Source organism: Cibotium barometz, chromosome 10, assembly GCF_041138505.1.
Source record: "Cibotium barometz isolate CiBa-2024 chromosome 10, ASM4113850v1, whole genome shotgun sequence".
NCBI lineage: Eukaryota > Viridiplantae > Streptophyta > Polypodiopsida > Cyatheales > Cibotiaceae > Cibotium > Cibotium barometz.
This window is the reverse complement of record NC_141055.1, coordinates 27630194-27655976: the sequence shown is the minus strand read 5'-3', so window position 1 is coordinate 27655976 and position 25783 is coordinate 27630194. Positions and strand designations below refer to the sequence as shown.

Below are 25783 nucleotides of genomic sequence, written 5' to 3'. Positions count from 1 at the left end.
ATACTACACCAATGTAATTCGGATAGAAGAGTGATAATAGTTCATGCACATGTAACTTGGCTGCCAAACACGCTCAATAATGTCACCACAAACAAATCCACGGGTTTAAAAATAGAAATAGCATGTCTCAGCTCATTTAGACAGATAACATATAAGTCTACGAAGTAGAGCATGCAAAGACATGATGGGGTGGAAACTGCATAGCACTCTAAACCCTTAGTGAGAGAATGATAGCAATCGACTAGGAGCTGTCAATTAGTCGCAACATTTTTACAACAAACGTATCACCAATGACCAAAACCTCTCTTCAGAAGCTTCCGATAGAAATTATTTGCCCTTGAAAACCAGATTTCCAGTAAGAACCTGTTCTAAACTCAAAGAAATAAATTTCCAGTCTCGTCAACATGACAGAAAACTAGAATAAAAACTCTGTTGAGATAACAACAGTACCCAGAAAAACACATATTTATCAAACAAGCTCGTTGTTTTGAAACAACTGCATTCAAAAAAATTCCTAGTGCAGAGCAGTCGTATCCATCTACTGCACTAATGAGGTTTTGGAACATATCCATCCACTGCAAAATTTCTAGTTGCAGAAGGTAATGCAAGCCGCATACCATCGAGTTCTGGCTTTGCTATCACCTGACAGCCCAGGCGTGACCTGCATTGACACAAGCCATAATTTAAGCAGACCTACCAGTCCTTTTTACCAGAAAGGCCCAGTTAAATCCCTACATAAATGCCTGAGAGAAAAGGGCAGACTCGACTATTTGAAATCCCATATAGCAATATAAACATGACTCACGTCTCTGTCAGGCCAAAGGCAAGATCCAGCATATCATTTTCCTCATCTGTGGGTTCAGGCAGCTTACTGTAGTACTTTTCATCCTGCACATGTAGCAGCCCTCATGATTAGAAAAAGAACCAGCCATGCAGAACAAAGCTGAAAAGCTTCATGCAAATTGAGGAAATACAGACTCAGGATGGCAAAAACTGTTGCAAAAGGGGAGGCTGTTCTTTATGCATACACACCACTTCACCGTGATCCACAAGTCGAATTCAATTTGGGGGTATCTACAGGACCATCAAGGTTCAATCCATACGTGTTTTCAAGAAGAGAAACTAGCAAAAACATACGACTCCAAACACAGCCAACTGCCAGACAGTAAAAGCTAATCCTAGAAAACAGAACTTGTTTTATCCTTAAAAGGTTATATTGGATGTTCTTGATCTAGTTCACAAAGCACCTGGTGGAGAGACACTTCAAGTAAAGCCAACACAATTTTCCACAGAAGAACACATTCTGGACATCCCGATATATGGCACAAGTATAGCTGATCGTACAAGGAAGATGAATCTAGCACATAGACCACATTGTGGGCCACAGGTTAAACACAACGCTAGTTGGCATACTGGACCTACGCAAGCATCGTTGGCTACTCTTGACTCTTCAATCTTTTAGTCATCAAGGCTTCTCCTCCACCCCACATGATTCCCCTCCTAAAAGCGCATCCCTCCTCCTTCACTACTAGTGGTGGAGCCAGTAGCCATTGCTGTATGGTGAAAGGATACATTTACTTTGAGCAAAACTGCTGCTTTAGCAAATGTACATAAAATTCACATCCAAAAAACCTATAAAATGTGAAACAGGATTTCTTGTAGGAATAGGCTGAGCGTGGTATCTTGCCTTTGACTACCTTTGTCGCACACTAATTGAGGAAGTAGACATCAGTGTTGGTTGCTTCACTTCAAAAGAGCTATACTATATAACCCTTTCCCCCCATAAGTATACCAAGTCCATCTTGAAGATGGAGGTTGAACACATTCTTGGAGAAACTTCGATTTGAGGAATTCAAGGCATTGTCAGGATGCATAAAACTGAGAGTGCACAGGGAAAAGGAAGGGAGGGAAAAATGACAGCAAAAGACTTGATATTCTCAACCTAACCTACTACATATTTTAAACTGAATGAAGCTTGCAAGATTACAAGCAAACTTGCCGTATTTGCTAAGAACTAAACCGCACTAAGATCAAAGAGTATGGCTGTGAACAAAGCAAGAAAACCTTTTATATTCCTCTCACAATTCTGAAATCTGATGTACTAAGAAGCTATGGACTAATCTATTTCAATTGCTCTTTCAGTTTAATCTTCTCTCCCATATCTGACTGCTACCAAAGAATCATGGAAGATGCATAGAATGGGAAAAGATGTTCTATTTATGAGCCTCCAAAAATAGGCACAATTTGCATTCTTCCACCAATTTTGTGGGCAACCTATTGTTGCCCATTTCGGGTGCCTTACCTCACACCCATAGCCTCTTGTGACACACTATAGATACATGGGCTTCTTCTGCCAAACCCTAACCCTAAGTCGTGGCTTGATATGACACATGCACCTAATGCTGAAGCTGATGCATGTGAAGTTACGGTTTACCCGCAGGTGCTTATCTTAGAAAAGTGAGGGGGGCACTCATCCTCAATAACTGCTTGGAGCTGGATCCAGACCAGAGCCCATCCTTCTACAATTGAAGAGGTCAAAAGCGTTTCGCCTTGTCATGTGCACCACATAAGTGCAGACATAGATCTCAGCATTAGCAAGCTTAGGTACCTTTACTGGGAGATGTGCAGCCCACCAAGGTGGTTAAAAATGTTAGGCTACATACAGTGTGTGTTTAATATGACCACGAAAACTATTGATAAGATAAGGTACATTATGTAAACCACTATTTTTCTAGTTTGGATAGTATAAAAATAAAATATGGTGTTTTGAAAACAGTTGTTTACACAATATATATGCGAGATTCTTGGGAAAGCATATGGGATGCATGGTGTAACTCACGGGGCCCGGGGCACTAGGGCCTTTGACACACTTGTTGATACCATTGATGCATATTAAAACATTTAAACATGGCCACAGCCTTAACACATATCCATCATCACTTTGCGTAAAACATAAAAGCTGGACAAAACATCCACAAATGCTGAAAATAGAGCTTGCACATGTGACACCACATAGAGGCCGGAATGGACCAATCCCCCCCCCCCCCCCCCTTGGAGTATTTTATTACCCAAGGAGAATAATATCATGTACAAGCTTTGAGGGCCTTACTCTCCCCACAGGAGATGCCGGATTATCCATATACAAATGCAATAACACAACCCAACACGAGGCTACCAAGCCGGAACATAGGCTGTAGAAATGCAATCCATATACCTCCGTGTGGGTACTGATTCTTCCCCAAAAACCACCGGTCTTCATGCAATAGAGTTGGTACAGCAAGTACAACTCTCCATTCAACCGGTACAACAAGTACAATGTTTGGTACAGCCGACAATGGTTGGTACAGCAAGTATAGTGGCTAGTACATCAAGTATAGCAAGTACAAATGCTGGTACAATAGGTACAATGGCTGGTATAACTTGTATAGTGGCTAGTACAAGCAAGTACAGCAAGTACAAGGACTGGTACAGCCAATACAATGGCTATACAACAAGTACAATAACTAGAATAGAAATCATAATAAATGATTAAATACCCTAGTCTTCACTATTTCTTCGCGATGGAAGCCTCCAAAACAGTCCCCAACAGCCGGTATTCTTCATGGGCAGCCTTCAAGAGAGAGAGAAAGAGAGTAGCCATCATTAATGCAGCCTGTAAAACGGTAGTAGAGGCTAGTGTGCCAGCAAGAGAGTCTTCATTAATGAAGAGAGAGGGCTCCAATTTATAGATTTGGGGCTCCCATGTGTGAAAATGGAAAGAGAAGGCTATGATGACAAGTGGAGAGCCACACAATAGCTGGAGTGACAAGTGTGAGGCCACTTCTCTCACTTTGATCCACTTTCTGACAAGTGTGAGGCCACTTGTCTCACTTTGATCCACTTTCTTGCCACGTGTCCCAATCTAAGAGATGGGTTCTCCCATAATCTTTACCTCTAAAAATACAGTAGACATTCTATCATAGGCACTTTGCCGCCAACTCTTTGTATCTGCTCAATTCCAGATGTAATGACGCGAACAGAATTTCCATCGGAGCCGGGCCAAAAATAGCAACCCTCCTAAATTTTAGGAGTGTGGTCCTTTGTATTCTAGGATAATCCCCCATTCCCAAAGCTTGCACTTTCCAAATATTTAGACATCCTGGAGTCCACCATACCCCTTTCATATTGGGAAATGTCGAGGTTGGTGACACATGGATGAAACATAGGCACAGCTTGATAAGGTCTAGGACAAATAGAAGCTTATAGAAGCTTATACATTTTGTGCAGTGTACATAACGCACCATACGATATGCATGCCGCATGTAAATTACTGTATGGATCATGAGGTTGAGCACAACTACGGAATGCAACTATGCTGCCCACCAACCCTACAGTGGCCAACCAACAGTTACATCTATTTAAGGATGGGCCAAAGCTCAGGCATTCAATGCCACATTTGCTAAGTACAACCATTAAGCAGCAGTGAGAGTGCTTGGATCAGCCATAACGCAGCCCCATAAGTCTTGAGACAGCAGTACAACCTTTTGTCTATGCATTGTAGTTTCACACTATCATTGAAGGAGTCTATATCTAGTGTCAGATCTGAGTTTTAATCATTATATATATACATCTTTGCAATATACACTAGATTAATTGAAGAATTCTCTGGTCTTTGTGTATTTGCAGAATAATGACTTTGGTTAGCATTTAATTAGAGGTTATTACTGTTACGCGCACGCCTGTACCATGGCTCATGAACAGCCTTAATCCCTGATCTAAGTCAACATTTAGGGCATCATTAGCAACATAACAACATTAACATCAGTATCAGATCATTAGCATCATCAGCAGCAGCAGCAGCACATCATCATCATCAGCACATCATCATCACAATCAGCATTGACAGCATTGAAGACATGTCAGCAGCCATCAAGACCCAGTCGGCTGGCAACATGGCTTCAAGGCAGCAGGCGGCTAAGCCTTAGGCAGTGGTGGCCAGCACATGGAGCAGCATATAATATGAAGCGCAACAGTTAATAAAGTATTTATGGAATAATTCATGTCCAGCAGCAGGCCGACAGCTCTAGCAACTGGCCGACCAGCAACCTTCACACACATATAAGCATAAAGATATAAATTAGTTCCACCAAGTCATTTATTCATCATTCCTATTGAAGTCAATCACTTAAGCATATGCAGAGGCCACAAGTGTATCCCTTCCAAGGCTGACCAAGGGCCTGACCATGTACATACATTAAGCCATCTTTTTGTACCATATTAAAATACAAGAAAAACCCTAACACCTATCTCTCTCTTCTTCTCTCTCCTCTTTCTTAATCATGTTTGTTCAGCATCTTGTTCTTAATCAAGCTTAGGACTGTGGATTAGTAGGCTTCTGCGCATGCAACAATTACTACATAATCAAAAATGCTTCTACATCAGCATGTAACATTGGTATCAGAGCACTAGACTGCCCATAGCATAGTAGTTAGGAAACACGTTTCCTACAAGGAAGGAAACGTGGAAACGTTTCCTTGTAGGAAACGTGTTTTTTTCAAGCAATTTTTTTGACTTTTTTTTTCCCCCAAATCTAATGTTGAAATCTGTGCGACTCTTTTGATAAAGTTTTTTCTGGTTTCCATGTGCCGCTTTCCCTCATCAAGGCTAATTTATTTTGTATTGTTTATGGGCGTTGGGCCATGACTGTTGATTCATCATGATTTATGTGACATGAACACTTCAAACTTATAAGTTTTAACCTATGTAGTGTCATGTATGGTTTTTTTTTTGTGGCATGGAATGATGGATGATTGGATCATGGATAGTGGACCATGGTCTTTGAATCACGATCATTTGACATTGATGATGGATGATTATATGTTTTTCTTATTTGTGATTCAAAGACTATAGGCTTCAAATTGATGTTTCCATGTATTCTATGCGTTTAGTGTTATTTTTACATATTTTATACAGTATATATTTGAAATTTTGTACATGCAAAAACCTATAGGTAGGAAACTTTGGACTGATTTTACGAAACCCGTTTGAAACGCGTTTGAAACTTTTAGGAAACCTGTTTCAAACAACCCCCTAACTACTATGGCCTATAGCAAGTCCTTGCATTAGATGTGCTTAGACATCGTGCACTAGTTGGTGTTAGGGTTTTTTTAACTGATTTTTTGCATGTAGCAAAGTTCCTTGCCAAGGTCATTTTTGAAGCACAAAAACACTTCGAACTTTGCTTTCAGTGGATATACCCATGCATGCCTCGAGTAATCATCAATGAAAGTCACGAAGTACAAGTGTTTACCAAATGACGGAGTTTGCATAGGCCCACATACATCACTATGTACAAGTTGCAATTTGCGAGTAGCCCGCACAGAACCATCCTTTGGAAATGCAGAACGCTGCATTTTGTCCAAAATACAGCCCTTCAAAAACATGTTTCAATGGTGCCTCAAGAGGGAGCAATGAAGCAACCATATCAAATTTCTGCAAACGCAACAAACTAGCAAAGTTCAGATGACCAAAACGAGCATGCCATAGTTTTGCATCTGAAACTGCCTTTTCATCAGAAACTGCATTTGCTGAATCTTCCACACACTTGTCATAAGAATTGAGTCTATACAGCCCACGAAACAAGATGCCAGATGCAATAATCGTATCACCAGAAGTCAAATCATGAACAGTACATCTGTCATCCACAAATTTGACTACAAATCCAAGTCTAGCAAGCGCAGAGACAGACAATAGATTCTTCTTTATCCCTGGCACATACAAAGCATCTGAAAGTGTGAAAGCGCTGCCGTTTGCAGCAGTAAAGCCCTTCACTGGGTATGAAGCATTTATTGGCACATGTGACAGTATTCCCATTAGAGACAGCCTCAAGACAAGTGAACATATCACGACACGAGGTAATGTGCTTTGTAACACCACTGTCAAAATACCATACATTAGAGTCAACAGAAACTGCCAAACATGCATCATGTACAGATGGGTCATACTGGCAATACACGCTAAACGCCCATTCTGTATCCTGTACAACATTTGCAGAATCTGCATTTGTAGAAGCATCCGCTATTGGGACTGCATTTGACTCTTTCTTCTTTGCCTCTTTAGCCTTTAGCTTAGGGCAATTCTTAATGACATGATCATTTGCCTTACAATAGTTACACCTGGTCTTTTTCTTGCCTTTATCAAGAGCCTTCTCAGACTTATTGTTGCTACCTGTGGAAGGAGAAGAAGTTGCAGACCTACTAATAGGAGAAGAAACAATGGAAGGGGCTGCCTTACCACTTCTTCTTTGCATGCCGAGCAACAATAAATGCTTGATCAACTGCACGCTGCCTGGCCCTGTTTTGCCTGGACTGCGCTTCTTGCAAGAGTTTGTTGACTAAAGTATCATACTTGACAGCATCAGGTCTGTCCTCATTAAGCAGTCTCCACGTGGAAGCAAAAGTCTGATATGTCTCAGGTAAAGCATCAAGAACAGTCTGCACAAGAGAATAATCAGGTATAATCTCACCTGCAGAAATCAACTGTTCTTTGAGATCTTTAATCTCAGCAAGAAAAACATTCATGTCATCATCTTCTTGCATAATCTTCAATTCTAGCTCTTTACGCAGGTAAGCGATTTTTGCCTCGTTACGACCTGCATACAAACTAGCTAGAATATCCCAAGCCTGTTATGCTGTGTTAGCTGAACGAATATGTGGGGTGATGTTACGTTTGACAGAAAGTGCAATCAAGGCATGAGCCTGCGCATCTTTACCATCCCAACGAGCTTGTTCAGCAGTGGGTAAAACAGCAGCAGCAACAGTAGAGCTGCTAGAACCTACAACATCCTCAACAGATCTTACATCCATAGAACCTGGACGTACATCCATACCCTGCACAATGTTCCACACTCCTTTTGCAACCAAAACATGCTGCATCATGTATGCCCAAAGTGGGTAGTTGCTGTCTCCATCCAATTTGTCATCAACAGATAACATGCGAAATACATCATTGCTGTTATCAGCCATGGCCACTGACTGAAACTGATGCAAAAGCTACCTGTAATGAAGCAAACACTGAACAGAAAACAACTCGTGCTATGTAGCACGGTCCACAATAGAGTACGTATGCCTGTTTTGCAGAAAACTGCACTGTCGAAATTTTTGCAGAAAATGACAAAAACACCTGTGCAGAACTTGATATGCAAAAACGGAGCCCGAAACGATCTCAGATGCGATTTCTGAGAACGCAAAGCCCTACGAGCCTATTTGCAGAGTATAGGGACCTGGAAGCGCTCGTGAAAGCTCACCTCAATCGGAGAACGTGAGTCGGAGGGTGCTGCCGGCGTAGCCCTAGGAGCCGATGCCTGCTCTGATACCAATTATTGGAATTAGGATAGCAGGAAAGCACACAAAGCTTGGAGAAGAAGAAGCAACAATGCACACAACACAAAGTGTATTAGATTGTGTCAATGTACAAAAGATAAGTTAGCCCTAGAATGATGGGCGTATATACAAGCCGAGAGAAAAAACCTCCTAAAGAGGGAAAAAGTGTCCCGGCGGTCCTAAGTGTGTTCACACACATCACTGCCTATGTATATGGCAACAGCATCTAGTCTTTAAGTCAGCATCTTACACCTCACAAGTGATAGGTCACAATAGATAGGTAGGATACGGTTTTCCACCTTTTTGGGGCATGCCTATGGTTGCCAGAAACATGTGCCTTTTTGTACTATATGAATATACTAAAAATACAGCTATCTCTCTCTCTTCTCTCCATCTCTTATTTGCATTTTGCATCAAGATGTTCCTATGAAAGGTGCTTAGGGCTGAAAGAAGACACAGAGCTTCCACGCATGTAACATTAGGTTTGCATACCTTTATACAAGTTCGCATGCTGCATAGGTCTAGATACATAGCTCGACCGGCTGAATTTGCATTTTCCTAAAGAAGGCAAACCTGCAATTTTTCTTAATGGTGGGCGTTGCAAGAGGCTTCAAGACTTTTTCAAAGGAACAATTAGTGACTTCCCATGGGAGGAAAGGATAAAGACTCATATTGTTACATCCCGAGGCCCCAGCAGGGTTAACACAATTCACCTAATTTGGAGATGAGATTAGACAGAGGCCCTAATGAGACTACCTTGTGCTCACATTGGAGGGGTGTGCCCTGGTGGTATAGGACGCCATGGCTTTGCAAGTGGAGCCAAGTCTGTAGATGCTTCTAGCATCCAACTCGGGGGTAAACCTGAATGGCTCTATGGTTGTGCGGTGAGCTAGATGCTAGTGCCCCCGATACCAACATTGAGACCGTATGCTCTACAAACTGCCCGTGGTTAGCCAAAACAACAAAACATGAGGATGGATTGGCTCAGCTCTTTGTAGTGCTACGATACAAACTCTATGGGTGCCAAAGGAGATTGTCAACGATACAAACTCTATGGGTGCCAAAGGAGATTGTCAACGATTGGGACACCAAATTCACTACACAATTTTGGTAATCGGTGTGCTTGAGTATGTCCTTTTCAAATGATCCCAAGTGGGATGGTGAGATGGAGCAGACTACCCAGACTATGGAGCATATGCCGAGGGTGTATGTCTCCAAGAGATAGTCCGAGTGGAAACAATCTCTCCAACAAATAGGGTTTGCTTATAATAGCGACAAGCATGCAACTACTAACTAGCAAGTTCATGCTTATGTATGGATATCGACCAAAGTCACCCACAGTGTAGAACACTTGTGCCTATGTGCTAGGGTTTTCAGAGATAGAAAAGAGTGCAACAGAATCACATACGACACACACACGAGTCTTAACTATTGTCTATATTATGTACAAGAAGAAAGTGTTACAACTAAATCTGATGACTAAGACTGCAAATGGCAACTCACAACCCAACAATTTCTTCTTGTACATGATACACACAATAGTTTAAGACTCACCCATAGTTCATGCTTATGTGTGAAAATCGACCCAAGTCACCCATAGTGTAGAACACGTGTCCCTACGTGCTAGGGTTATCAGAGATAAAAGAGAGTGCAACGGAATCACACATCTAGCACATACAAAGATCCTAAACTATCGTCTGTATTATGTACAAGAAGAAAGTGTTACAATTGGATCTCCAATACAAAAGATGACTGAGATTGCAAACGACAACTCATAGTCCAACACTACTGATCTTCTAGGCCAGCCCACACTACTAGAGAAATGCTATGTAGACACCCACACTAAGAAATGCAAATGATTATGACGATTTTCCATTGGCTCACTGCCACATGGAACTTGCGCTAGTTTATCTAATTGCCCGGCTGTCTCTAACACCTACGCTTGTTGCCTTTTACTACTGCCCGACTTGCATGCCTGGCTATAGGGTTGTATATACAAAGGTGTGTCACATTGCAATTGTACTCAGCCACATGGTGTTCATATAAAGTGTCCTTTCATAGAAAGAAAAGATCCAAGCAAAGCTCATCCATGGTACCAAACCTAACACTTGTCACTCTATATATACATATATATGTATATATGTATATGTATATGTATATATATGTATGTATATGTATATGTATATATATGTATGTATATGTAAATGTATATGTGTATATATATATGTATATATATATGTGTATATATGTATATATGTATATGTATATGTACATGTATATGTATATATGTATATATGTATATGTATATGTATATGTATATGTATATGTATATATATATATATATATATATATGTATATATATATATGTATGTATATGTATATGTTTAATATTTTATACCAAGCAAGAAAAATAAATAATACCACTGTATATAAAAGCAAGTCAAAAGCAAACATTTGCTTATCCAAATATTAAAAAAGCAAACAGGAACTCACGACAAACCAACTCAAACAAACAGTGGAGGTCCAAAAGCATGCCATATACAGGCGTCCCCGACATACGGTTGTATAAACGCATGAGAGGATGGCTTCATGATTGGTATGAAAGACTAGATCTATACAAAATGCATATGCAATGAACCAGTCAAATAAATATATGTAAGATGAGTCTAAGTGTCCCATACCACATAGGTGCGTTGTGCATACACACATAGGATGGTAAAAGATAGAAGACATATATGTGTCTAGAGTAAGTATATGAAACCAATTTGATGTCCCATACCACCACATTAATTCCATACATCACTTTCTTCAGAATAGAAGTTTGAGGTGGAGTGGCCAGTTCTCTCTGAAACTTAAATTCTGACACAAATTTTCTCTATCTAGAAATTTTATTTAAGTTACTGGACTTGAAATAACCTTAATGTTGAATCTATAATTTATTAATTAGGTTCTTAGGTTGTAAAAATAGTTATGAAAAGTTGTATAAAATGAAATGAATATATACATATACATACCTCCATTCATTGTGATGCGATTGAAATAATCTGTCAAAAATAATATTAACACTTGAAACTTGAAAGAGATGTGAGTTGTTATTACTTCTATGGATAGAATATATAAAGTTATTAAAAAAATTTGACCACTGCCATAAACATCGCATCCTTCTCACGGGCTACAAAAGGTACACTCGCAAGGTGTGAAGTCATCAATGGTTCCTCTTTAGTTGTATGAGGATTCATCCTCTTAGACATGTGCTCTTGTTCAACCACCTGTAGGGATACCAAGACATGTGCGATAGTTGCATTTTCTCCATAGACATCCGCGGTATGGGCCAAGTAGGCACGCGCTGCATAGTGGAGGAGGAATGAGAATGGCCCTAGTCTTCTATTACTATAGATGATTCCATTGCTTGGGACTCTATGCATGTGGGATGTAGGAGGCCAGACCATGACCTTCCAACACCCTCACTCGGTGGCAAGGACATCACGCAGGGTACCCAGAGGCTTTGATGATACGGGGCTCAGAGGCTTCTCGTACTATCAGTGATGTCATGGTTGGTACCCTTAGGACCTTCTTTTTGGCCCGTGACTACACCCAGCATGTCAACAAGCTTGTCCATCCGCTCATACACGCATTTCAAACTGTCTTCAAAGCTGTCCCAAACAATCCTTGTATATGACCCAGAGAGGAAAACACACTCTACGACCAACAGGCTGCAAAAGGAAGCCTTACAACTGTACGGCCTGCTGCTGTATGGTCACCTCTGTCGTCAGCAGGCTGAGGACAGCCAACAGAAGAGAAAGCAGCACTGCTGCTGTACGGCCAGCACCATCTTCAACAACCAGACAAGGCAAAGAGAGAGAACTCTCACTGCTGAACAACCAAGTTGTAGGCGGCCAGTAGAAAAACGAGTGCAAGGCTGCTGTCAAATCCCCACGGATCTCCTCGTGATCATTCTTGGTATGAGACTCGAATCCTGCAAACAAACGAACAAACAAACAAGGGGGTGCAGGCCTGACTCACCTCCCAACCATGACAGCCATGGGCAAGCCCACAAACTTGGCTGTCCCTACCGAGCCACAAGCTGAGCTAACTAGGTTGATGTACCGACCAATCTCCTCCTCGCGACGTCCCATACCGCCACGAAGCCGCCCTCGCGGGCCTCGAGATTGCTGCCGGCCTCGGCTGCATAAAGGAGGTGCACGTCTGCACTGGATCCAAGCTCCAAGACCATAGAGCTCTCACAAACTCGCGAGACTCTCTATATCTCAATAACTAACCTTGGCCACCCTTTTATAGGCTCTTGGCTGATCATCGGGCGTCCACACTTGGGTGCCCGCCCGTCCATACTTGGGTGCCCGCCCGTTAGTCTTTCCCTAACTCAGCTCATCAATCAGCCTGCCTAGCTCCAAGCTTCCCCAAGCCTCGAAACTAGTCTTGCATGCGTGTAGCACACGGTAAATACACTCTGCACATGACATACTCCCCTTCCTCTAAGAGCTCACTCCTGAGCTCACTAAAAAGCCAGGGTAATCTCTCTGAAGAGTAGTCAATGTCTCCCATATAGCGTCCTCCTCAACACGATCCTTCCACTCGATCTTTTATTCCGTGATAAGCGTATTACGCAATCTTCTTTCACGAAATCCAAGAATCTTTTCAGGTTCGTGCGGAACAAATGTCATGTCCTCGACATTTATAATTTCTTGAGGAGTAACTAACTGATCTGTTCCACCCAGTACTTCCTTAAGTCTACTGACATGAAATGCAGGATGAACTTTCACATGAGAAGGCAAATCCAATTCATATGCAACTAAACCAATCCGTCGTGTAACACGAAATGGTCCACAGTATCTAGGGGATAATTTCGGAGATCGACCTGTCCGTAAAGTCTCGCAATCTTTCGAAACTCGTAAATACATCATCGTTCCTTCAGAGAACTCTCTGGGTGAACGATGTCTATTAGAATAAAACCTGTCTCGGTCTTGAGCACTTCTAATAGAATCGCAACTTGTAACATTTCCTGCATATCGTGCAAAAAATTACGTGCTGCATCATGCTGAAGTCCTGAGAATCCTACTGTCACAGGTGATCTAGGTTGAAAACCATACATAAGCATGAAAGGACTAAACCCTATACTCGTATGCTTAGTACTGTTATATGCAAATTCTAACATAGGAAGATAATCTTCCATGAACTCTGTCTTTTGGATACATATGCTCGAAGCATATCCTCCAAAATCTGATTCACTCTTTCAGTCTGGCCCATCAGATTAAGGATGATCTGAGGAACTCAAATTCAAAGTTGTTTCCAACTTCTCAAAAACAAGTTTCCAAAAATTACTCGTAAACTTAAGAGTCCCTATCACTGACTATGTCCCGCGGTAACCCGTACAGTCTAAACAATTGCTCGATAAATTACCGAGCTAATTGCATAGCTGTAATAGTCTTCCGGGTCGGTAAAAATCTAGCCATTTTTGTCAAGCGATCTACCACAACCCAAATAGAATCGTGGCCTTGATGTGTTCTTGGCAATCCGGTAATAAAATCCATGGAAATACTTTCCCATTTATTACCTGGGATTTGCAAAGGATGCAACAACCCAGCCTGTCTAAAGCGTTCAGCTTTATTTGCCTGATAAATTTGACACTTGAGAACATAATCTTCTGCATACCCTTTCATCTTTGGCCAATAAAAAGTGTTTCACTAACGATAGTGTCCTGTGTATCCCAGGGTGTCCAACAGAAGGGGCGTCGTGACACTCCTTAAGAATCTTGGACCTAATGTTCGGGATCTGTGGTACACAAATTTTGTCATTACGGAATAGTAAACCATTCCGAATCATCCACCGCCTGCAGCCTGAATGGTAGACTGCTCAATCATCGAGTCTTAGTCAATCAATGAGCTCCCGTCCTGGATCTTCTGCCAAAATGGACCAAAATAACTATCAGTCAAAATAACTATCAGTCCTGCAAAGCCCTCTCAATGACTGAAATAAGTCAGTAGAAATCTCGGTGAACAACAAAGTATTCACCTCTCAAATTCGACTAAGCGCATCTGCAATACTATTCATGGACCCTTTCTGATAACGGATCTCAAAATCAAAATCTTGCATTAACTCCGCCCAACGAGCTTTCCTTCCTCTAAATCATCCGCATCACACACATACTTGATTGACTGAGTCAATACCACAAACTTGAAGCCATATAAATAATGTCTCCAAACCTTGAGAGCATGAATCACAGCATAAAGCTCCTTCTCAAGGGTTGGCCAACAAGATTGAGTGTCGTCTAGCTTTTTACTTTCAAAAGCAACCGGTCTACCATCTTGAAATAGAGCAGCCCCGATAGCATAGTCACTGGCATCAGTTTCAAGAACAGAAGGCTGCCGACTAGGATCAGGCAATGCTAAGATAGGTGCTTCCTTGACTTTATCTTTCAAAAGTCTGAAGGCCATATCCAAATCGTTATTCCAAGTGATAGACTGATTTGACTTACGTCCACGATCTTTCAATAAGTCGGTCATCGGTAGTGTGAGCTAAGAGTACTCTCGCACACATTTCCGAAGAAAAACAACAAAACCGAGAAAAGAACGAAGTTGTTTCACTGTTCGCGGTATAGGCCAGTCCAGAACCTTCCGAACTCGGTCATAGTCAATGCTCAATCCATCTCGAGTGATCTTATGTCCCAAGTAAATGATTTCGATCATAAAGAACTCACATTTACTTAACTTAGCATATAGTCGATTCTGTCTTAAAATAGATAAGACAATCGTGAGGTGTCTGACATGATCCTCAAGAGTACGACTATATATCAAGATATCATCCAGGAACACCACCACAAATTTCCCCAAATGTTCATGAAAAAGATCATTCATCATTTGCTGGAAAGTGGCTGGAGCATTGGTTAACCCAAAAGGTAATACGAGAAACTCGTAAAGGCCATACCTAGTCCGAAAGGCGGTTCTTTCGACATGCCTTTCATGAATACGTATCTAGTGATAGCCAGTACATAAATCTATCTTCGTGAAATATTTCGCTCCTGCTAACCGGTCAATCAGGTCATCTGATCTAGGGAGAGGATAACAATTCTTAATGATCAGCTTGTTCAATCTCTTGTAATCTATACACATTCTCCAGGTGTCGTCCTTCTTTCTCCTAAGCAACACAGGTGCACCCCAAGGTGATTTACTTGGACGGATCTGGCCCATCCTCAAATAATCTTCGAGTTGTTTAGCCAACTCATCTTCCTCAGCTTGGCTCATCCTATAAGGTGGAATACTGACAGGATGAGCACCAGGGATCAAGTCAATACAATGATCTACTGCCTGTTCAGGTGTGGTAAACCCGATAGCAGTTCCTTAGGAAATACATCTTGAAACGAATCAAGTATCTTCTGTAATTCCTTGCTTTCAAACACACTTAATTCATTTACATCCAAAGAAGGGATGAGAAAGGAAGAAAGCGGAATCAATACACAATGGAAAGCGGTATACAAAGAAGAATCCATTATATTTCCAAAATCAATTATATTTACAAGAGGTCCCTAAGAGGGATGAATACAATCACCTAAAATACTATACTAGGTGTCCCTATGCTGAAAAGAAAAAATATGACTAGACCAATCTATCTGGACTTCAAGAGTCTTAAACCACTCAATCCCTAATAACAAGTCTACATTTTCTAGATGCATTACATAGCATTCCAGAGTGTCTTTGTAGTCCTGAATCTGGATTGGAAGCATCTCCACCTTTCGATCCCATACTTGCCTTCCCGCAGGTAGGCGTACATCATAGGTATGATCGCTGGGTGTTGTATCAAGACTCAATTTCTGCACAAGTTTGTAGTTAACAAAGTTGTGTGAGCTACCAAGGTCTAGAAGAATGTGAACCTTATGGCCATTCACTTCTCCATAAACTCAAAGAAGATCATGCAAGCCAAATACTTTAGATTTGAACAAACAATCAGAACAAGTACTAGGGCGAGAAAGTACAGTAATTGACGTACCTATCAAAGACAACTGGTTAGCTGCCTTTAGCTTGGGTCCTACGTTTGTCTTGGTACCCTTTTGCTTTGGGCACTCGTTACGCATGTGTCCTTTTTCTTCGTAGATAAAACAACGTCCTTCCTTCTTGAGCTTTAAAGCCCTAAGGAGTCGTTTTTTCTTCGCTGGTGTCGAACTTGAATTCTTCGCAGGTTAGTCCAAAGACTTTCCTTCTGTCGTGTTAGCCATAGACACGGAGAACTTTCTTTTATGCTTGTTTCCTTGCTCGGTAACGGATTTCGACTTAGAAGAGACCATTGTATCATCATAGATACGATCTGAATGAATGGTCTCGTCCAAAGTTTTACATTTGTTATTTTTAACCTGTAAACGGTACAAGTCTGGTAAACCAGCTACCAAGAACCCCAAAAGAGTAGTGGGATCCATCTTTGTAGCTTTCATCTACAAGTCCCTAAACTTCTGGAGGTAGACCTCATAAGTGAGGTGCTGCGAGGTCATGGTCAAAGCTGAAAAATATATATATAGCCAATTTTCTTTAAAAAAAATAAAACACCTTTGAAACCTTGGAGAAGGGTTTTTTAAACTTTTTTAAAAAAATTTAAACTCTAAAAAAAAATGAAAGCTCTAAAAAAAACGTGGGCTTTCCTTGTTTTTTTTCTCTTTCCTCCTGGATTCGCCCGCCGACGTGCTGCTGCCATCGCCTGCGTCAACCAGTGCTTTCTTGCACCAACCTGCGCCGCGTGGGCCTGGCATCATGGCAACGTGGCCCTGGCGCCTGCCGTGCGTGGCTTGGGCGCCGGCTTGGCCTGGCCTAGGCACTGCGTGGGCTGGCTACGCGCCTCGCTTGGCAGGCCTGGCCGCCCGGTCATGCAGACTTGGCCGCTTGGACATGCATACGGGGCCTGGCTGCTTCCCTGCCCGCAAACTTGGCGCCAACGCGACCTCCAACACGACTTCCAGCATGCCACCACGTTTCAACCCTTCGCATCTCTCTTCGATCTCTCTCTTATTCGCAAAAAGCAAACCATGCTTTTTTCTGTTTTCTCTCCCTGCAGTTCATGCGACTGCACCAACAATCTCTTCTCTTCTTTGCAACGCAAACGACCCTACTATCTACCATCCCCATCAACATGGGTTTCTTTGATGAAGAAAAACACATACTATTCTGAAAACAACAGTATGCACAGAAAAAACAGCAAGCTTTTCTAACACATACCTTTCTTTGACCTCACCTTCTCTACCTACGGACTTGCTCGTTCACGAGGTATGCTCTAATACCACTGTCAAATCCCCACGGATCTCCTCGTGATCGTTCTTAGTATGAGACTCGAATCTTGCAAACAAACGAACAAACAAACAAGGGGATGCAGGCCTGACTCACCTCCCAACCATGACAACCGTGGGCAAGCCCACAAACTTGGCTGTCCCCACCGAGCCACGAGCTGAGCTAACTAGGTTGACGTACCGACGAATCTCCTCCTCACGACGTCCCATACCGCCACGAAGCCGCCCTCGCGGGCCTCGAGATTGCTGCCGGCCTCGGCTGCATAAAGCAGGTGCACGTCTACACTAGATCCAGGCTCCAAGACCATAGAGCTCTCACAAACTCGCGAGACTCTATATCTCAATAACTAACCTTGGCCACCCTTTTATAAGCTCTTGGGCGGTCATCGGGCGTCCACACTTGGGCGCCCCCCCGTCCATACTTGGGTGCCCGCCCGTTAGTCTTTCCTTAACTCAGCTCGTCAATCAGCCTGCCTAAGCTTCCCCAAGCCTCAAAACTAGTCTTGCGTGCGTGTAGCACACGGTAGATACACACTGTGCACATGACAGCTGCTGTCAACCAGCCCAAAGGCACGAGAAGAAATAGGGAAAACAAGAACTATACAGTCAGCGCAGAGCACAGAGAGAAAAGAACTGCTGCTGCTGGCCCTGTGCTTTCATGCGCATCCGAGAGAGAGAGAGAGAGAGAGAGAGAGAGAGAGAGAGTCAATCGGCTGCTGCCCGCCTATAACTGTGTGCATACAAGGGGGGGGGAGAGAGAGAGAGAGAGAGAGAGAGAGACAATCAGCTGCTGTCGGCCATGTACTCTCTAGCGCATGCTCCAAAAGAGAGTCCCTCCTCCTTTTAACGAGTCAGCCCAGCCTTCTATAGATGGAATCGACCTGCTCTCTTTTTAGCCATGCTTTTTCCAACTTTTTGCCCAAGCTTATATGCCGGTTTTAGCCCTCAACCCTAGGCACCTTCTTCTGTCCAGGGATCCATGCCCAAACAACCCAATGTCCAACCAAACTTTTTAATGAAGTCTGAACACATTTGACTCATAAACCTTCTAAGCCAAATGAATGATTAAAATCCTGTGACACAAATGCTTTGTGACCATCTTTCAGGCCTATCCATGTCACTGAATGCCTCAGCTTCCTTCTATGGAAAATCCCCTTCTCACCTTGGTTCTGTTCCGTGTGTGGGCTTGCCCCAAAACACTGATCAAAGCTGGTAAAGGACCAAATGGTGACACCTACTCCTGCATGTGTTACTTTTTTGCCTCGAATTCTTGCTTCTCGTGCCCAAGACTCCTGCACCCTATTTGCAAAGTTGGTACCGTCAATTTTTTTTATTTTTTTGCCTGCAATCCGAAAGTTTCAGATTTTGAAATTTGGGCATTTTTGCCAAGCTGCCCAATTTCTCTGCATCTCTTCACCTCAAGGGCAAATATGGGGGTTATTGCACATTCATATGGAAATGTAATTTTTGTGGAAAAATATCGAGTGGTTCCCTTATCCACGTGAAGGGCACTTCTCATGTTTAAAAGGAGAAGGGATTGGACCCTGCCCACAAGTTCCACCATTGATTTTAGCCTCTTCAACAAAGAAGCAGTGAAAGGAATTCAGCTTGCTGATGCCACTGCATGCATGGACCCAAAGGATGCCAATCCTACATAGGACACTATGCATAGCCAAGCAAATATGCCTAATGGTATGGACACTGGAGTTGGGTCTACTTCCGTTCCCTGAGCTCAAAGGACATCTTTGTCGGTCGCCCCTAGCGGTGGCCACTACCTAAAGAGGGCAAGCATAAGAGTAGGGATTCAAAAGCAAGCTATAAAAGAAGCCACTAGAGAGTTGACCAAGCTCTTTATACAATGTGTATTGTCCTTTCATATTGTGGATACCCCTCATTGGAAGAAGACAATAAGAGCAATTATTCGCATTGGATACGAGTGGGAGAACTCCTCTTGTGAGTCCTTAGGCACAACCCAATTGAAGAAAGAGAAAGAACATGTGGAGCTAGAGATGGAGCCGTTGAAGGAACACTAGGTTAAATATGGCTGCACTATCTTATGCAATAGCTGGTAAGACATTAGAAAGAGGAATGTGTACAACATTTTGATGTTCTCTTGCAAGGGCACTATTTTTTACGCGCTATTGATGCCTCTATAATAGGGACAATGGTCACAGGAGCTTTTATTTGGAGACACCTACATGAGGCAGTGCTCGAGATACAAAATGTTGTGCACATCATCACCGACAATGGGTCAAACTGTGTCCATAGACAAGATGCTAGAGGATGAGTTCCCACATATTATGTGCACCCCTTGTGCTGCTCCCAACTTGGATTTATTGATTGAAGATGCGGCTAAAATCGGTTGGATTGCTGAAATCTTTAACACATCTCGGAGCATGGTCAATTTTGTGACAGAGGCCCACACAGCTCTTTTCAGAGAGACTCAGCTTCAGCCAGTCCCTTGGTGGACCGTGGGAGAAATATGGGATCGGTACCCCTCTTTTGGTGAGTGTCTCTCCTCGAGTTGAGCTTTTACATTTGAGATGTACACTGTACTTGCAACATTTTATTTTACCTCCATCCGAGGAGTGGAAAATCCTCCTCCGAAAAGTTTTGCCACTTCATCCTCGAAATTGCATGTCCTTATTGAAGAGCACGAGCCTCAGTAGAATCCAAATCCGGGAACACTAGGCGATCAAGGTGCCAACTCTATCCGTTCGGAGACAGTGAGACATGGCCTCCATGCTTGCTTTGAAACCCTGAAATAAATACGCAAGCACTACGCGATCCATAACAAGTCATTTAAAACCAACGATAAAGAATGATGGTGAAGCTGGTAAGGGTTGAATAAGGGGAGTGACCCTACACCACAAATACCAAAAAGAAATCTTTCCCAGACCTGAACTTTCGGCCACTCATAAAGCCTAGGCACACTACCCTATCCAGGCAGTCAACACACAATGGTGCCATAAAAGAAAAAATGTGCATATTCTTTGGGCTCTATTACCAATTGTAGAGCACTTGTGCCTGTAACTCGTGGCAGGTGCCCGGGGGACTAGGGCCTTTGACACACTTGTTGATACCATCGAAGCATATTAAAACACTTAAACATGGCCACAGCTTTAACACATATCCATCATCACTTTGCATAAAACATAAAGCTGGACAAAACATCCACAAATGCTGAAAATGGAGCTTGCACGTGTGACACCGCATAGAGGCCGGAATGGGCCGACCCCCCCCTCCCTTGGAGTATTTTATTACCCAAGGAGAATAATATCATGTACAAGCTTTGAGGACCTTACTCTCCCCACAGGAGATGTCGGATTATCCATATACAAATGCCATAACACAACCCAACACGAGGCAACCAAGCCGAAACATGGGCTGTAAAAATGCCGAGCCAACAATATAATCCATATACCTCCGTATGGATACTGATTCTTCCCAAAAAACCACGGGTCTTCATGCAATAGAGCTGGTACATTAAGTACAACTCTCCATTCAGCCGGTACAATAGATATAATGGTTGGTACAGCAAGTACAGTGGTTGGAACAGTTGGTACGATGGTTGGTGCAACAAGTACAAATGCTGGTACAACATGTACAATGACCAGTACAGCAAGTAGTACAGTGGTGGCTGATACAACAAGTATAAAAGCTGGTACAACCGATACAATGGGTGGTACAGTAAGTACAAGTACAAGTACAAGGGCTAGTACAACCAATACAATGGCTGCTGCAGCAAGTACAAAGATTGGTACAACAAGTACAATGGCTAGAAATCATAATAAATGATTAAATACCCTCGCCTTCAGTATTTCTTCGTGATGGAAGCCTCCAAAACAGTCCCCAAAAGTCGGTATTCTTCATGGGCAGCCTTCAAGAGAGAGAGAGAAAGAGAGTAGCCATCATTAGGGCAACCTATAACGGTGGCAGAGGCTAGGGTGCAGCAAGAGAGACTCCATTAATGAAGAGAGAGGACTCCAATTTATAGATTTGGACCTCCCATGAGCTAAAATGAAAAGAGAAGGCTACAATGACAAGTGGAGAGCCACACAATAGCTGAAGTGACAAGTGTGAGGCCACTTGTCTCACTTTGATCCACTTTCTAACAAGTGTCAGGCCACTTGTCTCACTTTGGTCCACTTTCTTGCCACATGTCCCAATCTAAGAGATGGGTCCTTCCATAAACTTTATCTCTAAAAATATCCCAATTGGTAGACATTCTATCATAGGCACTTCACCAACTCTTGGTATCTGCTCAATTCCAGATGTAATGATGCGAGCAGAATTTCCATCAGTCGAGCCAAAAATAGCAACTCTCCTAAATTTTAGGAGTGTGGTCCTTTGTATTCAAGGATAATCCCCCATTCCCAAAGCTTGTACTTTCCAAATATTTAGACATCCTGGAGTCCACCAGACCCCTTTCAAACTGGGAAATGTCCAAGCTGGTGACAGTGCCTATGCGCTATGATTTTTAAAGATAGAAAAACGAGAGCGGCGGAATCACACAAAGTACACACAAGGGTCCTAAACTATTGTTTGTACTATGTACAAGAAAGAAGTAATACAACTAAATCTACGATAAAAAGGATATGGCTGAGTGAAAATGTCAACTGCAGCCTTGTAACCTTTTGTACACTCTTGGCTAGCACTTCGCCTACAAAGAAATGCTCTATGAAGTCAAACATCTAGGAATGCAGATGATTATGAAAATTTGGCTACCAACGTATGTATATGCACTAATGCTACTGGTCAATTTGTTCTACTCCGGTCAATCAGGTCCACGACCTGACAAGTGGCACCTGCCCACAGCCCTATCCCATCATTACATAAAATAGTGCCCGTCCACACCATGGTGTGCACTAACCCAACCCCCCGCATCTCTATCTTTTTACCTCCACCACCCTTAGGACTTAAAAAGAGTTTGTGCTCTTGTTTCCACACCACCCAAGGTGGTGGCCCTGCTTCAAATGTGGTTGGTACCTTTCTCAAAAGCACACTCACTTGAAATTTAACATGAAACCTTATAGGTCATTTTCCACATGAGAAGATATTAATGAAAAATAGCTTTCTCCTATTTTCATTTGGTTTCTCAATTACACGCACAAAAACAGCAAGCCACGCATACCGTATTATATTTGAGGCTTTCCACGGCCATTCAATATGTACCATAGAAAGCAACTGCAAACACTATGCCCCACATCATCTCCATGCTCAACCATGAAATGGCTCATGTTCAACTCAATGCAGTTGGACCGGACCATACAATCTCCTAAATAATTAACTTTGTGTACCTGCTGATCAACAATGCACTTCTACATGGAACTGTAGACAAGATCACTTAGAGGTCTTCTAAACCCATCAAAGATCTACAACTTTCAACGATACTTCATAGATCTTATCAAATGAGAACTTCACATGTTTGTATTAGCATTATGGTGAGGCATAGACACAAAATTAGTTGAAAACAAAAAGTTGTCCATGGCAAATGGAATGGAAAGGGTACAAACCATGACGATTACGTGACAAGTCGAACAGGCAAGAGAACCTTCACAAGCTCCTGCAAGGTTCAGGTACACAAAAATAGAAACTTCGATTGATTCCAATCATGCACATATGCACAGAAACACCTTGACAATATGCATACTTTCATCATTCTGATGGTAATGACCAAGCTCACACCTTCAAGTTCAATGTCATTCTGATGGGCAGCTTCAAGCATCGACATGCCAAGCGGCACCCTAATAGTTTTCTCATCACCATGTTTATCTACAAATGTCACTGATATCCTGTAGGCCAGGAAAAGCCGTCATGTTAGGAACACTATTTTATCCTTCACCTTGAGAAAAAGAATCAAAAAAATCAGGCAGCCACAATACACAGATGATGAAGATTATTGCTGTGTGACATAGAGCAAATCTTCTGCTTTAAGTTATTTCAGATGCCCTGAGCTCCAATCATCGATGTTAAAACACACACATAACATCTATAATTCACCTGGGGATGTTAAGGAAGATACCAACGTTTCTGTGCTAGAGTCGGTGGGAGAACCCTCTGGTGATGATGATGCTGATGAAAAGAAGCGTCTCTGGTCAGGGAAACACCGTGCTGTGCCAAAAGAATGCAGGGATAAGACATTGACATCATCAAATACAAAAATGCACCCTCTTCTCCGAGCCAAAACAGCGAGAAAAAGGAACCTGCAAGTCGCCAATCGTTGGAAGTCGCAACAGCATGATGACCACCATAGCTCCTGGACGTCTGCTCGGCTGGGCTCGAAGCAAGACTCAGGGGGCAGAAATTAGGGTTAGGCTCAGGGTTAGAGTTAGGGTTAGGGTTAGGTCTGTGAGAAGAGCAGGAAGACAGCCGGTTCAGAGGCTCCAGAGCGGACCGCAGCCTGCAGAGTGCCCGTAGATGGGCCATGAAACGTTCTCTGGCCTGACACGGAGAACTATTTGCCCCTCCGCCGTCGTAATAACCTACGGTTCGTATACTTTAATTACAAGTGTTTAAGTAGACAATTAAATTGGCATCAAGTTGTGAGAACCAGAGTGATCCAATCAAGACTATATATATCTAAAGACTGCTCCCAATTAGAAGTAGTGACTTTGTTGCACTTTTTGAACCAGAAGCATCTGCAAATTCCTAAATAATGTTTAGAGCCTATCTCATATTTTCATTATCAGCCATCAAAAACAACAAAGAGTCATCAGTAAAGCATTGAATGACTAGCTGTTCACTAGCATTATCAGCCTGTTTAGGATTATTAGTTTGTCAGAGGATAATAATTTTGATTTGCATAGGTGGGGGTCTGAGGTTGTTAAAAGAGGGCAAATTGTAAGACATTTGGGAGCTCCTACAAATAAGCAGTTTGGTGGATTGGGCTTTAGACAGATTTTTAGCAAAAATAAAGAAGTGGGAAGGGGTCAGAATTCCTTTTCATAATAGAGTGGTGATTTCTAATACAGTGCTGAATGCATATATAATGTTTCTATGCCTTGTGGTTGATTTTGGTAAAAGTCATCGGAAGAGACTCTTGAGCCCTATAAGGGATTTTCTGTGGAGAAATGGTAAAGGCTCTAGGAAAGGTATAGTTTGGTTGGCCCAGGATAAAGTGTCTTTGCCAAAGAGTGAAGGGGGGATTGGGATTGTGCATTTACCCACTCAAACTTCAGCAAGGGTGGCTCAGTTTCTTCCAAAATGTCTGTCTTAAGAAGAAACATGGACTGCTATGGTCAAAGAATTGGTGGAGGCCTCTTTGGTTTTATCAAAAGGGACTTGGCACGGTTTGGGATGGAAGGAAAATTTGTTTTCTTATGCTCCTCTAAAAGTGACCGCTTCTTCCTTTTGCAAGAGGCCCAATAGTAATTGGAAAGATGTGCTGAGGTTGATGGTTTGGGATGGGGGGGGTATAGGATTTCAGGGAATTCATTGTTTAGCTTAAATATTTGGTGGCCTCATAAATATACCATTGGGCTTGTTGGATATTTATTCTGCACGGAGGCTAAATAATAGGAGTTTAAGAAGGTTAGTGGATTATTAGGATAAAACGGAGGTGGGGTGGAAAGAACTTGATCAATTACATCAGGAATATAATTCATCTTCAAAGGAAAAGGATCTCTTGAGACAGGTCATGATTCAGATTTAGGGGGGGTGGTTCTTTACTGCCTTTGATGAATCCTACTGGATCAAAGACTAGGCTTGGGTGAATGGGGCCAAATCGATGAAAGGAACAACTAGGGCTTTGTATGCAAAATTAAGGAAAGGGCATTTGAATGTGGACTATTGCAACAAAAATTGGAATGTGAACTGGAGCCCTGGCTATTGGAAAAAGAAATGGAAAGAACTGTGGGAGTGTCCTATTCCTATTAAGTTTCAAGTGTTCTTGTGGAGAGTCTACATGTGGGCTCTTCCTATGGGAGTGAAACTTGTGCAAAAGAACTTCACTAGTAGATGTTGTCCCAGATGCAGATCTGCTTTAGAGGATTGCAAACATGCTTTTTGGAACTGCCCAGCCATCAAAGGGGCATGGAGAAAAATAATGAAATGGGTGGAACATGGAGTAGGGTTTTAGACACAATGGGGGGACTGGATTCTAGGAAAATGGGCTGTTAGTGCTGAGGGTGCAGATTTC

General features: G+C 42.4%; 1 protein-coding gene across 2 annotated transcripts; it reads right to left on the bottom strand.

Annotated features, from left to right (window-relative positions):
• Window positions 1-304: 304 nt before the first annotated feature.
• Window positions 305-24178, bottom strand: LOC147634736 (uncharacterized). Of its 2 annotated transcripts, none has more exons than XM_086803906.1 (6): window positions 23850-24178; window positions 23673-23757; window positions 23332-23438; window positions 23160-23209; window positions 806-888; window positions 305-661 (listed from the first exon to the last, which is right to left on the bottom strand). In XM_086803906.1, the coding sequence occupies exons 1-6, from the start codon at window positions 24070-24072 to the stop codon at window positions 547-549; spliced, it is 663 nt and encodes a 220-aa protein (XP_086660032.1). In that variant the 5' UTR covers window positions 24073-24178; the 3' UTR covers window positions 305-546. The 2 variants fall into 2 exon arrangements, with proteins under 2 accessions (XP_086660032.1, XP_086660033.1); XM_086803907.1 differs by having other exon boundaries at window positions 23669-23757; window positions 23850-24132.
• Window positions 24179-25783: the final 1605 nt, after the last annotated feature.

Excerpts from the sequence above, each read along its gene's own strand:
- LOC147634736 (XM_086803906.1), bottom strand. The coding sequence starts at position 24,072 with ATGGCCCATCTACGGGCACTCTGCAGGCTGCGGTCCGCTCTGGAGCCT. Across the intron at positions 23,210-23,331 it reads GAATGACATTGAACTTGAAG|GAGCTTGTGAAGGTTCTCTT; the intron begins GTGTGAGCTTGG and ends TGAACCTTGCAG. Across the intron at positions 662-805 it reads GCCTTTGGCCTGACAGAGAC|GTCACGCCTGGGCTGTCAGG; the intron begins GTGAGTCATGTT and ends GTGTCAATGCAG.